General features: G+C 39.2%; 1 protein-coding gene across 2 annotated transcripts in view; it reads right to left on the bottom strand.

The window, feature by feature from the left end:
- Positions 1 to 7638: 7638 nt before the first annotated feature.
- Positions 7639 to 17212, bottom strand: part of Atp8b1 (ATPase phospholipid transporting 8B1) — a 115693-nt gene continuing 106119 nt past the window's right edge. For both annotated transcript variants that reach the window (XM_048806158.1, XM_015482352.2), the window contains exons 23-28: positions 14474 to 14697; positions 13275 to 13358; positions 12117 to 12362; positions 11682 to 11820; positions 11322 to 11452; positions 7639 to 10154 (exon numbers count right to left, since the gene is read on the bottom strand). In XM_048806158.1, the coding sequence (XP_048662115.1) occupies positions 9930 to 10154; positions 11322 to 11452; positions 11682 to 11820; positions 12117 to 12362; positions 13275 to 13358; positions 14474 to 14697 (1049 nt within the window). In that variant the 3' untranslated portion in view covers positions 7639 to 9929. The remainder of the gene's footprint in view (positions 10155 to 11321; positions 11453 to 11681; positions 11821 to 12116; positions 12363 to 13274; positions 13359 to 14473; positions 14698 to 17212) is intronic.

Genomic DNA, 17212 nt, shown 5'->3' with positions numbered 1-17212 from the left:
AACAACTAAAAAAAAAAAAAAAAAAAAAAAAAGGCTTGATAGAATTCCTTCCATTTCAGTTTTTGGAATAGTTTGAGAATATTTGAATTAGTTTTAAGAATGGTTTTAGAATTCAGCAGTAAAGTCACCAGGTCCTGGACTCATTTAAAAGGGAGATTTAAAATTACTGTTTTAATCTCATTATTCATTATTGTTCTGCTTAGATTTTTCTCTTTCATCTTGATTCTTGATTAGGTTATATGTACTCAGGAATTTATCTATTCTAGGTTTTCCACTTTTCCAGTCTAGCTAAAAGTTTGTCAATTTTGTTTATTCTTTGGGGAAAAAAAACAGCTTTTTGTCTTGTTGATCTTTTGTATTTCTTTCTTTTTTTTCTTTTTTTTTTTTTGGTTTTGCATTTATTTCTGTTCAGATCTTTATTATTAGTTTCTTTTTAATAATTTTGGATTTGGTTTGTTCTTACTTTTTCAAGTGATGTAGGTGCATTTCTGGGTTGTCTGTTTGAGATCTTTCTATTTCTTTGATGTGTGAATTTATTGCCATAAACTTTGCTTCCAGTAGTACTCTTGATGTATCTCACATATTTTGGTATGTTGTATTGTCATTGTCATTAGATCCTAGAATTTTTTTTTATTTCCCATGTAATTTCTTTAATTAAACATTAGTCACTTAGGAGTGTTATTCAATTTTCATGTATTTGTAAATTTTTCATTCTTCTTGTTGATTTGTAGTTTTATTTTATTATGGTCTGAGAAGATACATAACATAACTTCAGTTTTTAAAAATTTATTGAGACTTGATTTATGGCCTAACATATAATCTATCCTGGAGAATAATCAATGTGCTGATGAGAAGAATGTAAACTCTACTGGTATTGGATGAACTATTCCATAAATATCTGTTGTCTACTTGATCTATGGTATGGTTCAACACAGGTGTTCTTTGTTGACTTTCATTGAGGAAAATGGGGTGTTGAAGTCTTTCACTATTATTGTATTATAGCCTATCTCTGTTATATCTAATAATATTTTATATATATATGTTCCATGTTGGGTGCGTATATATTTATAATTGTTATATCTTCTTGCTGAATTGATCCTTTTGTCAATATATAATGATTTTGTCTCTTTTTACAGTGTTTTATTTAAAATTCGTTTTATCTCTGTGTAGTTATCCCTGCTGATTTTTTGTTCCCATTTGTGTGATGTATCTTTTTCTAACCCTTCACTTTTAGCCTATGTGTATCTTTACCAGTGAAGTGAGTTACTTATAAGTAGCATATACTGGGGTCTTTTAAAAAAATCCATTCAGCCAGTTTATTGGTGAATTTAATCCATTTATATTCAATGACATTATCAATAATAATGAATTTCTTCGTGTTATTTTGTTGATTATAATCTACTTATTATGTGTATTTTTGGTTTCTTTCCACCTTGAGTAGTCATGGATTCAAGTTTTCAAAATACAAAAGAGACCTTCCCCAGGTTCTATGGGGCATTTGCAGTTGGTGCTGGGGCTCTAGTGCTGTTAACCACTTTCATGGAGCTGTGGAACCCAGATGATTACGTTTCCAGGTCCCACGGGACAAGCATAGTGGTACCGGTGCTTTTGGCACCAGCAGCTGTCATGCAAAATCTGTGGGATATGGATATGTTTGTTCTGTAGATCTTTCGGGGCACGGGTAGGTGTTTTAGTCAGCTTTTTCACCGCTGCGACTAAAAGCACAACTATAGAGGAGGAAAGGTTTATTTGAAGGCTCACAGTTTCAGTGGTCTTAGTCCATAGAAGGCTGGCTCCATTCCTCAGGGCTGGAGGTAAGGAGAGGGTGGCAGAGGGAAGCAGCTTGCATGGTGATCCGAAAGCAGAGAGAATCCACTCACCAGATAGCAACTATATATTCCATAGCCATACCCACAATTATTCACTTCCTCCAGCTACACACCACCTGCCTCTTGTTACCACTCAGTTAATCCCATCAGGGTTTAATTTACTGATTAGGTTAAGATTCTCCCAACCCCAATCATTTCTTTTTTTTTTTAAATTGTGCTTTTAAAATTTATTTGTTCTAATTTGTTATTCATGACAGCAGAATGCATTTTGATTCATAGTCCACAAATGGAGCACAATTTTTCATGTCTCTGGTTGTACACAAAGTAGAGCCACACCATTTGTGTCTTCATACATGTACCTAGGGTAATGATGTCCATCTCTTTCCACCATCTTTACTACCCCCATACCCACTCCTTTCCCTCCCTCCCTTTTGCCCTATCTAAGGTTCCTCCACACCATCATTATGAATCAGCATCCATTTATCAGAGAGAACATTCAGCCTTTGGTTTTCTGGGATTTGCTTACTTCACTTAGCATGATATTTTCCAACTCCATCCATTTACCTGAAAATGCCATAATTTTATTCTCTTTTAATGCTGAGTAATATTTCATTGTGTATATATACCACAGTTTTTTTATCCATTCATCTTTTGAAGGGCATCGAGGTTAGTTCCATAGTTTAGCTATTGTGAATTGTGCTGCTGTAAACATTGATGTGACTGTATCACTGTAGTATGCTGTTTTTAAGTCCTTTGGGCATAAACTGAGGAGTGGGGTAGCTGGGTCAAATGGTGCCAACCCAATAATTTCTCCTCTGAACTTTCTTGCATTGTCACATATGTGAGCTTTTGGGGGATATCTCATATCTAAACCATACAGTAGGTAATGTTTTGGCCTTGTGGTACTTATTTCCATACCACTTGAGGTATAAGATGTGGAGCAGATCTTTACTAGGTCCTGTAGATTGAGAATTGGTGGTGTTGGGGCTTGTGGCTTTAGTATCTGTGGTCCTAGAGCTGTGGGGTATGGGTGGGAATGTCCTAGGTCATACAGGGAAGGCTCTAGTGGTGTCAAGGCTTGTGGCCTTGTCGTTATAGTCCTGATTTGAAAGCATAGATGGGCTTTTCCCCTGGTCTCCAGGGACAAACTTGAGTGATGTCAAGGTCTCAGGGTCATGAGCTGGAAAGGATACTTCCCTAGATCCCATAGGGTGCGCAAGGATGTTGGTGAGGGTTGGGTCCACTGGTTGCTATGTACCTGGAGCTAGGGGTCTTGGGGTTTGGCTGGGAGCTTTTTAGTTCTAGAGATAAAGCTGGGATTTTGCAATGTGGTTAGAGTCCTAAGGTTGTGACTGGGGAAGAGACCTTCCCTAATTTCTGTGAGCAAGCATGGGCAGGACTCAGGTTTGTGACTATGGCAGTCACTGGTCCAGAAGCTGTAGGACATTGAGAGGCTGTCTTCTGCCCAGTGAGACACACATCAGTCTGAGATTTCCAACAGGATCAGTCTTGTGGCTACCAGCTTCCAAACCAAGTCTGGTTGTTATGACAGTTTGAGTTCTGGGGGTTGAGAGAGGAGTTACTTTTATCTATGTGTTTAATATTATTATTACTTTGTGGATCTTGGGACTGAACCAAGGGCCTTGCACATGACAGGCAAGTCCTCCCCTACTGAGCTACATCTCCAGCCCCAGAGGAGTCACTCTGAGACCAGCCAGCTCCAGGAACTGGATTTAAAGCCTGAAGTGAATGAAGTTCTTCTGTAATTAGGAGTACTAGTCAGCTGCTGCGATGGGATTGTTGGCATTTTTCCACTGTCTCTCTGCCCTGTGGCAGGAGCCCCTATCGAAAGGCGGCCAGCACCTCGCCAGGGTAATTTTTCCTGCTCAGAAGGAGATAAACCACCTGAGAAAATAAAAGTCTGAAGTAATTACCGAAGAAGAAAGAATCAGAGCCAAGAAATAGTTTTAAAAGGGATAGAGTGCCTGATAAACCCAGTCCACACAGGAGCTGGAGCTGGACAGCCAGAAAATGGCTCTGGTCATTTATTTAAGTGGATATACATCAAAGGCAGGGATTAGGTTGCAGAGGGTGGAATCTTGCTTGGTGTGGCAGGGGACCTGTAGCAAACAGGTTGATTGGCATCTTGGCAGGCCACACCCATTTCTAAAAGGCTGCATGTCTATGTGGTTTCAGCGGGTCACCCCATCTCTGGTGCATTGCTGAACTTGGCAGAGCTAGGTAGGAATTTCACATGTACTGGCTGATCTCACCAGCAGGAGTGCTGCTGTGAATTCCCAGAGAGCCGACTTTCCTACCCAAAGGCTTCCATGCCGATTTGGTTCATGCACAGTTCACAGAGGGTCCTCAGCAACCATCACCCCAATGGGAGCCAGGGTTGAAGTTGCAATTCTTTTATTTTTGTTCCCCTAGTTTGTCTTTCTGGCTCTCCATAACATTAGGGTTCCTGTCACTTCATTTCCAGAGTTCTCTCTCACTTATCAAAATAGGTTCACCACTGCTGACCTGACTGTACTCTGGCAGAGTCGTGCATAGCCATCTTGGCTCCAATAAAGCCTTTTCGCTCAAGTCAAAAATCCTAAGAAGTAGCCCAGTCTTAGTCAAAATATAGTTAAGTTTTCAAGAGCCATTCTAGGTCCCTGTTTACTCAAAATGTTCATAGTAATTAAGTCTCAGTGCAAGTTTCTCAGAAACTTGAACCAAAGCTCTACTTTTAGAAACAGTTCTTTACATCATTAAGCTCTTTGATGAGCATAAAGTTTTTAAGTTGGTCATGCCAAACTTGAATAAGAAAGCTAAAGATAGGTGGGAATCCCCACCATGGATGGTAACCAGAAACCTCCTATAGAATTTCCATAGACTGATTTATTTATAATGCAGCTGGCTCAAAGAACAGTTTTATAATGAAACTGCAAGATGACTCCCAGCCGACAAGTCAACCTCTGTTCTCAAGGTTGATTCCTACCCCCTGGGAAAATTGATTGCTGATGAGAAATACTAGACTAAAAAAAAAAATCCTCCCACATTGATTCCACAAGTCAGATCCAATATCTTTAATACTTTCCTGGAAAAGAAATGAGTGGACATTCCAGGGTTTATGACAAACTTTGAGAATGATTTCTATTATGTAAAAGCTTTGAAGGCCAAAAGAAAATTGATTTCTTTCCAACTAGAGATCATAAGCAGGTTATCAGGAATGAAATAGTCTATCCTAAATTTGGCAGGAATATCTCTGTGATTTTAATCCCCCATGATTGGTTAGGATATTTGGCTTTCTCTCCATATTAGGACTTATTTTCCTTGTATATGTATTATAAATATCTGTGTTACTATGTTATTCAGATTTTTGGGACAAAATTCCTGATAATTTTAAAACTACCAAAGTTATTTCTTCCTGTATCTTATTACTGAGGCCATCTTAGCCTAGTTATTGACTGGTCAACCTAGAGGCAAATCCATGCTGCTCTTTGAATCTGAAATATTCTCTCAAATTCTCTTGGGGCTTTCCATCTATTTGACATAAGTTTAAGATGCTACTCACACTTTTCTGAAGGTAAAGGAAATATGTGTGCACATAAATGGCCTAACAAAACACATCACACCTGGGGTTGGGGATATAGCTCAGTTGATAGTGTGCTTGCCTTGCATGTACAAGGCCCTGGGTTCTAATCCCCAGCACCACCAGGAAAAAAAAAAAAAAAAGACATACATCTGGGCTGGAACAGTTAACTATTTTCTTTCCTCTAGCATATTAAATTTATCATATATTTAAATGGAATATCCTGGGTTTTCAAGAATACTACTATGTCACCTTTAAACATGAATATATTTATTTCCTTCCTTGCAATTTTATATCTATAATTTATTGCCTTTCTGTCTAGTTGAGTTCCAATTATTTCCAAACTTTATACCTCTTTATTTTTCAAAAGTTTACTGTCATTTCTTGAAGAACTGTCAAACTGTTTTCCACAGTGGCTGCACCATTTTACATTCTCACCAAAAGTGCTTGAGGCCCCAATTTCTGCATGTATTTTCTATTATTATGGCGCCCTAGAGAGTGTGGAGTGGCATCTCATTGTAGTTTTGATGTGCGTTTTCCTGAGGACTAATGACGTTGGGCATCTTTTTCATTTGCTTGCTGACAATTTATATATCTTTTTTGGAAAAGTCTTTTTTTTTAAAGAGAGAGAGAGAGAATTTTAATATTTATTTTTTAGTTTTCAGCGGACACAACATCTTTGTTTGTATGTGGTGCTGAGGATCGAACCCGGGCCGCACGCATGCCAGGCGAGCGCACTACCTCTTGAGCCACATCCCCAGCCCTGGAAAAAATCTTTTAGAAAGTCATTTTTGCAGTGTTTATTTTTAAGCATCCCAACCTCTACCTCTTCCTGAGAATTAGTTCCGTGTCTTGACAGACCTTTTGGTTTTGTAAATGTACCAGAAATATTACTGTAGTTATATCTTTCTAGCAGGTTCTGACAGGACTTTTAGAAGCAGTCTTACAATTTTCCTAAGTTTCATTCACATCACATGAAGGCAGCAACTGTTGGAATATATTTAGATTCCATTAGGGTGCATTTTGCTATCACAATGAAGTCTCTTATGAATAATTTCATCCCATCAGTTATCATTCCTGAACAGTACAGATATGACAGCAACCTTTAGGTGGTGCTCTTTGGTTAAAAATACCCTTCAAACAGCTTCAGTGCATAGTCCATTGCATGTGTATGTGTGTATACATGTGTGGGGGGGCTACTCGGGATTGAACCCAGGGGCATTCTATTACTGAGTTATGGCTTCAGTCCTTTGTTTTTGTTATTATTGCTATTTTTTAACTTTCTTTTTGGTACTGAAGAGCAATCCAGGGACGCTTAACTGCTGAGCCACATCCTCAGACCTTTTTTGGTATTTTATTTAGAGTCTCACCAAGTTACTTAGCCAGGCTAAATTGCTCAGGCTGGCTTTGAACTTGAAATCCTTCTGCCTCAGCCTCCTGAGCCATTGGGATTTCAGGCGTGTGCCACCATGCCCGGCCCTTATTTTTTGAGACAGAATCTCACTAAGTAGCCCAGGCTGGCGTCAAACTTGTGATCCTCCTGCTTCAGCCTCTGGAGTAGCTGGGATTAAAGGCGCCTGGCACCCTTGAATATTTTTAGGAAAATCTTCCAGGTTTGTTCTGAGTCCTTCTTATTCCAAGTCTACTGCATAAACTAATGGCCAGTTCCCTCTCCTCCCACCTCATCATTTTCTACTAATCAGGCCTCCCAAAGACCTCCCTGACTCCCGACTCCTCCATGTTTCCTTGGTGGGGTTGCTGCTTCCCTTGTGTCTGGGTGCTAACCACCCAACAGGTCGTTGTGCTCAACTCCTCCCAGCTCATACCTCGGGCATCCACCTCCTCCTTACCTACTTTCCTCCCCTTCTACTTCCTTCTTTGTTCCCCTTTGCCCTTTTTTCTGCCAACTCTTCATCATATATTTCCAGAACCATCTACTCCTTTCCCCTTATGGTTCCAAAGAGTTGATGTCATTTGGAGAAATTGTTCCTTGTCTAAATATACTAACATGCATTTTCCTTGCAGCAGACTTGATCTTAGCAACTGAACCTTATGTTCCTAAAGTCTAATCGCCTTTTTCAGTCACATCTCCACTAACATTTAGTGTCTTGTCCCAAACTTTATTTCTCATCAGCACAGAACCCCTAAGTCCCTTGAGGAATCTTGCAGGACTAGATTCTTCTATACTTACAAACAAAAACAAAACTAACTGAAAAATATTTTAAAATATTACATTTTCCAAAGATTTTACTAAAGCATTTATTTTTTTAAACAAAATATACATTCAATCTTAGATTTACAGCATATAGAAATAATTTATCTGAAGCAATTTGCATTTTTAAAATTGCTAATATTGCACCCAACAGTATAAGTCTTTGACACATTGCATCATCAACCTTTCCCACAATTCAAAAACAGGAGAGAAATCTGAAACTGACAAAATTATACAAGCTAACTTTTCTGTAAAAAAAGAGAAACATACAATTCTTTTTATTTACAAGATAAAAGTTGTAAACGTTTAGAAATTCCATGTAATAGCCACACATTCTTTTATTATACCTAGAAAATACATTATAAAATTACAATTATATTTTTCTGTCCTGTGTCATTTATACATGTGTTGTGATTTCCTCATAGAAATGCACCAATGTGAATAGTCACAGCCTAATGGTAAAGGTGAAAATTACTCCCCAGCCCCACTTTAAAAAGAATTGTTGAAAATACTTCTGCATCTTCAATAGAACGTGGAAACTAGTGTGTTTCTTCTAGATCCATTTCTCACCTAAATGAGAAACGGCTCTAGAAGAAACTATTACCTTCTGGAGAATATTTTTAGTAATTGCCTAAAGTTACCTTCAAAGTTCAAAGGTTATGCTGTGCTTCAGTCTTAGAAATGAAGTTCCCTATAGGAAAAATAGTAGAATGAATCAGACATAACTTTCCTATGTTCTTATATGAATACATGACCAGTGTAACTCTACACCAAGTACAAACACAAGAATGGGAAGGTATACTCCATGTATGTATGTCAAAATTCATTCTACTGTCATGAATTACCAAAAAGAACAACAAAAAAGAATAAAGGTTATTAAAGTATATCCTCAGATTGCCAAATAAATAAATAGATACCATATATTTAGTTTTAAAAACTTTAAGTGTGATTACACTTAGTTAAAAAAAAAATGAAGGAAGGAAGGAGGTTCCCACTAACCTCTTCCATCATGATATATAAAGAGTACGTTTCTGTTCAAGGCCCTTATAAAATACTTTATGTGTAGGCAGGCATAAAAGTTTGCTTTTTAAAAGACAGTTTTGTGAAATGTTCTGCAATTTACCATTGATGTACCCAAGATTTTTCTGCTTAAGCTTTTTTTCTCCACTATACACTTGATCTTTCAATTGCTCCCAGGCAGCACTAGGGAAGGCATCCAAAGGACCCCTGCATTTTAGATACATTCCTATTCTATGTAGCAGCAACCTCTCATTTACCTTGGTAATCAAGGCCAGTCACCCTAAGGATAGAGTAGCTTCTTCCTCCCCCCACACCATATATCTAGTGGGGTAAGTGATATAAAAGAACACTGCCCTTCAAAGGCAGGCACACTAATATTTTTTGGTAGGCATTCTTCTGTTCTTTTTAAAAAATTAATTTTTATTTGACACACAGTAATTGTACATATTTATGGGATACTATGTGATGATTTATATTTATTTACTTGGGGCTGGGGATGGAATCCCAGACCTTGTGCAGTGCTCTAACCCTGAGCTAGCCCCTGTCCATCACATGTTTCCATATGTGTACACAATGTGGAATGTTCAAATCCTAGTTTGTGTATCTCCTCAAACATTTACCATTTCTTTGTAGTGTAAACATTCAAAATCTTTTCTTCCAGCCTTCTCGAAATACATTTATTATCATTATAAAGACCCTCCTATGCAATAGCATGCTAGAATTTATTTTTCCGAACTGTACTTTCTTAGTGCCTGTTGATAATATCCTGTTTTCAGAAACTTTTTTAAAAAGTCTCTGATTACTTGGGTGCTTAAAAAAAGGTAGGGAATCAAGTCCCTTGGTAGTAGAGGAAGTTGCTAAAATATGGATTAGTAAAAATGTGTAAAGTGCAGCTTAACTTGGAAATAAACCAAAAACAGACTGAAATCTTACACTTATGAAAACAGTCTCTGGGAAATTCATGCTTAAGATCACAGACAGGAAAATTTAATTGTCATTTTACAATGCAATAGCATTGGAACTGAAATAGAAGACATTTTCTAATTCTGTTACCCTAGATTGAGTCTGAATTGAAACGTTCCCTTTGAATCACAAACAACATAACGAGATGTATGACAGGGTCTCTTGGCTTTGCTATTGCTCAACAGCTCAACCCAGATCCTTTCTTATAAAGGTTGTTGTCTTCTGTATCTTTGCGACAAATTCAGTTTTTTTTTTTTAAAGTTCCTGAGAGTCTTTCATAAAAAAACAGACATTTCCGGGCGTGCGCGACCCGCGAGGCTGGCGCTCAGCTCTCCACCGTGCGCCGGTACTCGGCCGTCCCGTCGGCGATGATGGCATCCAGCGGCGAGCGCTTCTTGCGGATGCTGCGCCCCGACGAGATGAGGTCCGCGTAGCCGCGCTGGTGCGAGAAGGCGTAGGCCGAGCGCCTAGACGACACGCCCCGGCGAAACACGTTCTGCCGCCGCTTCCACTGCTCCTCGGCCTTCAACCGCTTGCGATGCTTCTGGATCTGCAGAAGGTGGGAGAAGTGGGAGGGATGAAAATACAGGTGAGGGCATCTGGCCAAAAGGAGCAGGGCAGAAAGGAGCGATGGGGCATCTAGGGCGGATGCAGGCATCACTGTTGTGTCCCAACCTTGAACATGAGGACGTGGAGAGCAGGGGCGGTTCCACATTCTGGCAGCTGGAATTCGGGACGAGTCCCACTTTCCCTAAGCTAGTGCTCTTTCCATGTCACAGATCAGATTGGTACAGGATGAAGAAAAAACTATGGGCCTCTTGTCCTCGTTGCTACTGCATATTTTTGTCACTGCCAAAGAGAGCTCTGGGGACAACTGAAGGTTGCCTGCCTAACATCTGTTCTCTCCTTTTTTCTAGTGAAAGTGATTTTATACAATTACCCCTCCTCCATACAGCCACATCCCTGAAGGGAATGGCCTGATTGACTTCCCACCATAACTAATCCAGGAAGGGGCCTGGGTCCCAAATCTGGCAAATGAGACCTGAGGGAAGTGTGCTGGGGCCCCTGGGTGAAGCGTTCGGAGGAGCTTAAAGGAAAGCTACAGAACGGTGAGAGCCTCTTCTCCCCACACCCCACTTCCATCTGACACATCAGATGTGATGCTGGGAACTTCTGTGGTGGCTTCCAGCACCAAGATGATGCTAATAATGAAGACACCAGCTTCCGAGGACATAGAAGGACCCAAGTTCTTTCTTGGCAACATTAAGTTTCTTAACCAATGTAGTGTGAAGTCTAATTTTTATGCATTATTGTTAAGACATTTTGAGTTCACAGCTTTCTGTTCCTTGTTACCCCAAGGCTCCTTCAAGGTGGTGATATTTTGCTTTAAATAAACAGAGAAAAAACCCAGACTATTTACACAGCAAAATGCTAACACTTGTTAACTTGAAGGGGTAAATATATGAGATTCACTAGTTCACTCTCCCTCTTTGTTTACATTTGGAAATTTTTTTTTTTGTATTTAAATGCAGGCAAACTAAAAATCCCAATCCCAAGCACTTATTTGCAAGATGGAGTTAGAGAGGAGGAGTCATAAAAATCATTCTAACCAAACTTCCTATAAGGTTTAAGGTTTGCAGGAAAAGTGCTGTTGGGAAACACTTTGGTTTCTGTGGGGGACACTCAAGAATTAGAGGAGGACTGTATCTCTGCATACCTTATCACTTTCCGATGGCCAAATGGTCATTGACAAGAAGCGGACAGCTACAACGGGCAATAAACACACTGCAACAGTCAAGATGATGGTCAACCAAATGTACGGCTGCCTCAGGGCATTGGAAGCGGTGCCTGGAAAGAACAGGGGAGTAAGTCACATGGTCCCTTATCCTAAGGGCCTAGTTCATATTCTGTAACCTCACATTGATTATCCATGGTAAAGTTTTACAACCAGATTGGCTTCCTCCAAACAGCAATAATTCACCCTTTGTGTATTTTTTAATATACCCAGAAGTTATGTCCAAATATAAATAATGACATTTGTCTGCTCATTTATTTTTGGGATTTAGAAAACACTAACCTGTAAATTGAAATGCAGATGGCAAAAGAACATGTATCCCAGCGCTGTGAAAGTCAAACATGATGCCAAAATAAAGTGCTATGCTTCCAAAAATTGAAAAAGCATTCACAAAAGTCCAGTAAGAAGTATCCAAACCAATCTGTTGGGAAATGAGAGGAAAACAGAGCACTCATTTGGGGAATTAGCAAGAAAGGAAAGAACTAGGAATTCTGAAAATGGAATTTTGTGTTTTAGGCATGATTTGACTTGAATACTGAGCAATCAGAAACCAAACTATCCTTGACTCAGGAATGAAATAGGGTTGGGATAAGGGACAAAAATAGCACTCATTTTATAAAGTGGTAGAGGTTCAATTGGAGGGAGAATGGGCTGTGCACGCCAGCCTATTTATAAAAATACAGGTGCCAACGGACACAGTTGAGGGAAGCCACACACCTGGAAATTGACCGTTATTATGAGAGCCGAAGCAACAGTGACAGCAAAAGACTGGTAGTCTGAAGGTGCCTCTCCATCTTGTCCCACAGTTTGCAGATAAGCTCCAAGAGGAATGAAGAAGAGGACCATGGATGTTAAGATTCCATGTAACAAGCTGATGAAGAATTTCTTGTAGTTGAATAGTAAGTCTCTTTGTCCCACCACGTACAACCCAGGGAATCGGAGGCTTAGTTTGTCACTCACATCCTTAAGGAGAAAACAAAATTAGAGTGATATATTGTCCATCAGGTCAAGAAGTCAGAGATATGCTGCAATCTGTATCTCATAAAGAATTGTGACTTGCTGTTGAGTTCTAAGAAGATAAACTGAGTGGAATAAATCCTACAATATTTCTCTTGTGCTGAGATCAATCATAGCTTTAATCCACCATTATTTAATAAATATTTAATATTTAATTTAGAGAGGGACTAGGTAGGACATTATTATTTTTCTGCTTATGGAAAATGTTAAAAATGTAAGGAGAATTTTTTTCTTACTTCCTTAGAGAATATATTTATATTCTCTCTCTCTCTCTCTCCCTCTCTCTCTCTCTTTTCTTTTGTGGGATGAACCCAGGGACTTGTGCATGTGAGGCAAGCACTCTACTAACTCTACCATCTGAGCTATATTTCCAGCCCCTTTAGAGAATATATTTATATTGCTTTGAATTCTTTGGGAAAAAATATTCCCATACAAGTTGGTAAATTAATTTTTAATTATTACCTTTTATTTATTGAGGCACCTTCTCTAAGAATTGCTACTAAATAAAATACAGACTAATTTGGGAATTAGACACATAAATTTTGGAAAGTGTTAAAATTTATTTTTAAAATGAGAACATTACTAATATAGAGATAGACTAGACTCTCAGGTGTCTAAACAGTCAGGTCTCAGTGTCTGAAAGGAACATGTAAGCACTGCCAATGAATTCAAGTCACAAAAATCTTCCTTTTTTTTTTTTTTATTATGAAACAAGAAGTATAGCAGTTGTTGCCTGACAGCAAACTGTCCTAGGGTTTATTCAGGACAAAGTGAAAACCAGAAGAATGCACTCAAGTGTTTGCTGTGACCTCTCTAGCAGGAGTTCTACCCAGAGCTCCCCCAGCCCTTGGCTCCTACCTGGTCGAGCAGCCCCATGAGGAGCACTGGCAGGCTGGAGTACAGCACGTTGTACAGTGTGATGAACCAGTCCTCGTATGCGGTCTATGGGAGGATTAATTAATTACAACACTTTGTGAAACCAGTTTAGAAGCACACAAGTACTATTTAAATTTTGGTTTCCTTTTATTTTGCAAGGCCAGATTTCTATAAAACGATTTTATAAAATAAAATATGCTGGAGATATATGTAAAAATAAAATAGGCTTCTGAAAGGGATAAAGAACACTGAGCACTCTGGTTCCTTACATGGGATACAGGAAACAGGCTTACTCCTGACAAGAGTTCTATGCAGTTCTGCCTGGAAACAGGAAGTAGGCCCCACTGTGCCAGGCTCTCCTGTTGCTCAATCTGAGACCCCTCTGACACCACAGCAATGTGGCATAGCATCAGAGAAAGTTCAACACTATGGGCACTGACTCAGGTTCATTTTTACTCATGTATTTTTCTGCTACATCACCATTTTAACATATTAAATATGTGCCCCTCTCATTCATCAAAAACTAAGAAAGAAAAAAAAAGCCACCACCACCATCAAATAGAGGAGTGATGTCAATAGCGCTATCATTACCTACAATTTCTATATCCCTTTGCCTTGGTCAAATAGAATTTTACACATTCACAGCTGAACAATCTGCGATCAGTATTTTTAATAACAAGGTAACATGAAAAATAATTTAAAATGAAGAGAAATATAAGCAAATCCTGTATCATCATCCAAAGTAAATAAAAATATTTTTAAAGCACCAGAAACATTCTAGAAAAGTTATACTCTTAATTATGCTCCCAACTGTGAGAAGACATAGAACTCAAATTACAAAATAAAGAAACAAATTTATGCCCGTTGTGGTGGTGCACACTTGTAATCCCAGTGACTCAGGAAGCTCTGGGATATAGCTATGGGATACATGTTAGCCTCAGCAGTTCAGTGAGGCCCTAAGCAACTTAGGGAGACCCTGTCTCAAAATAAGAAACAAAAAGGTCTGGGGATGTGACTAAGTGGTTAAGTGCTCCTGGGTTCAATCCCCAGTACCAAAATAAATAAATAAATAAATAAATAAATAAATAAATAAATGTATGTTTTTGTAGAACTAGAGTTTTATTCACTTAAGAGAAAAGCTCTACTAAATAAAAAGTAATGAAAAAAAAATGTTATTTTACCTGTGCTGAGTAGCCATTGAAGAAGGAGTACCAGAAATGAACCAAAGTAAATGCAAAGTTTTTATAAAAGAAATATCGAAGGAACTTGCACATCCTTATGTAAGACCACCGGCCATGCACCAGCAACAGCCTCTGCAGATATCTGAACTGAGCAAAGGAATAGTCACTGGACATGACGGCTTGCATTCCTTCTTGTCCACTTATTCCAACACCAATATGCGCAGCTATATGACAGAAGGAGAAAATACTGAGGATCATAAGCTGATTTTAAAGCAAAACATCAGATAATAAAAATGTTTCCACAGCAGGACCAGGAATGTAGCTCAGTGGTGGGGCGTTTACCTCGAATGCACGAGGCCCTGTGTTCAATCCCTAGCACCATGGGGTGGGGAGGAAAGTTTCCACAGTAAAACAAATAACAAAGATGTACAATTCATGGAACAATACGTACAAAAGCTCTTGCTCCCCATCTTCACCATCCAGCCCGTGAACCCAACTCAAAGTCAGAGGCACATGTTGCTTAACAAAGCATGATAGAGCCTCCATAAATATTTGTGAAAGGATTGGGTGGGTGGTGAATTCCATTTGGATTATCTGCCCAATTTAGAAGCCATCCCTCCCACCCACAGGGTGAGCCCCAGGCATCCACTATACAATCTATGTCCCTGTCTCCTTGACCATATCTGGGTCAGCCACCAGCAGATATATCATCTGGACAGATACTACAAATGGGCTTTCTCAATCTGCTTTCTATCCCATTCTAATTGGTGAGGTAGGAAAGCAAATTAAAAAGCCCTATATTTCCCGGATTGCCTCACACCTAGGTTCTTGTGAATCAGTTTCCATTGCTTAGACCCACTTGTGACTTTAAAGCAAAGTGAACCCCTTCCCTTTTTGAACTCTGGAGCAGAGTTCATATCCATTCCCCAGCTGTCCTAATGTTGATAGGCAACTGCAAAGGCTTTTTAACTGGGAAGCTGTTCAGAGCAATATTAAAGGTAAAAACTCCTCTGGGAAAGTGGCCGGGAGGTCAGAGACTCAGCCTGGAACTTGCTTCTCCAGTTCATCCACAGCTTTTGAAGGCACCTAGTCTGCTACATTAATTGGTTCCTACAAAAAGTACACACGGGTGTGTTTCCTCTACTAAATCCTAACTGGTAGAAAGCCCAAGCTGGGCAAATCAGTCTCTTTCTTGATATTCTAGAACTACCATTCTGGAGTTTGTATCTGGAAATTTAACATGTAAACTATTGAAGTGAGAAATGAATATATTTCTTTCTGAAGGATTCTGAGAGGCAGAGGAATAAAACAGGGAAGGAATATAGACAGAGGCAGTTAGACAGACAAGACACTGGGTTCCTAGTGCAACTCTAGGTCCTTGTCCTAACATCTTCCTTAGGCCTGCTTTTTTGGGGCAGTGTGAGGTATCTTAGTTATCTTTTTAAATTAATTAATAATTGTTTCTCTTAAACTCATTTTGGCTGTCTTCCAATACTTGTAATCAAAAGAGTTTTAACTAAGACCCTCTTCAACTCTGAAAGGCTTATTCAGGGCCCATTATGACCTAAGGACATCATTTCTTACAAGGGGGTAGGTTTCTAGAGTGGATACAAATTAAAAGTCATAATTTTGTTCATCTTTCCAAAAATCATTAAAAAACATTTTTGAGTTAAAAGAATTGTGAATTTTATTAGTTTTAAAAGTCATGAATGTAAAGAACAAAAGTGAGATCATTTGGAGAAAATGTGTTGGAGAACACAACGACCCTGGCTCGGACCCTGAGAAGTGACTGCCAACTCCGCAGAGTTGCCAACTAGAAAGAAGCTTCAAAAACCCCACCCTAATTGCAGAACCCAAGGTCTGGAAAATTCAAAATAATTGTCCAAACCTATGTTTTCAATTATACTTTGCAATTCTCAAAGAAGATATTATATCTCATTTGGCATTTATGATCTCTTTCAAAACACATACACACACACATTTCTTATGACCAGTTGTGACTGCCAAATGCTCTTTCCACCAAACTATGATCCTTTTTCCTTTCATGAACAAACCACAGAGGGAGTACAGAGGAGAGGAACCCTGTCCAGGCCTTGGAACCCAATTCTTCAACCTTTTCACTGTGCAGACCAAGGACAGCATGTGAAATGAACACTGGCATGGTTCACACGGTAACAGGAGGCAACTGAGCAGACGCACTATAAGGCAAAACTGGCCCTTCCCCCAAAACATAAGTATAAGATTTTCCTGAAGTTCCAAATGGAGTGTGAAATTCTTCGCTGGGAGGCATGCCTTCAACATTGCCCAACAAACTGAATATTAAAAGGCTTTATTTAATCTCTCTGCCTTCATTTCATCTCTCCTGTAGTTCATGTGTACTCTCGGGGTCTTTGCCCCAAAAGAGTCAACCACAGCCTAGCTGGTATAAGATATCTTCAGGCACAAAACAGGAAGAGGGCAGCCTCTGAGAGTCTATAGACACTTTCTAGGGAAAAAACGTGGTGGTCAGCAGGGCACTGTGGCACACACCTGTAATACCAGCGGTTCAGCAGGCTGAGAAGTTCAAAGTCAGCCTCGCAACTTAGTGAGGCCTTAAGCAACTTAGCAAGACCCTGTCTTAAAATTAAAATAAATAAATAAACAAAAGGGGCTGGGGATGTGGCTCAATACTTAAGCACCACTGGGTTCCAATCCCTGTTATCAAAAAAAAAAAAAAAAAAAAAAAAAAAAAAAAAAAAA

Source organism: Marmota marmota, unplaced genomic scaffold (assembly GCF_001458135.2).
Source record: "Marmota marmota marmota unplaced genomic scaffold, marMar, whole genome shotgun sequence".
NCBI lineage: Eukaryota > Metazoa > Chordata > Mammalia > Rodentia > Sciuridae > Marmota > Marmota marmota.
This window is presented reverse-complemented; position numbering and strand designations above follow the sequence as displayed.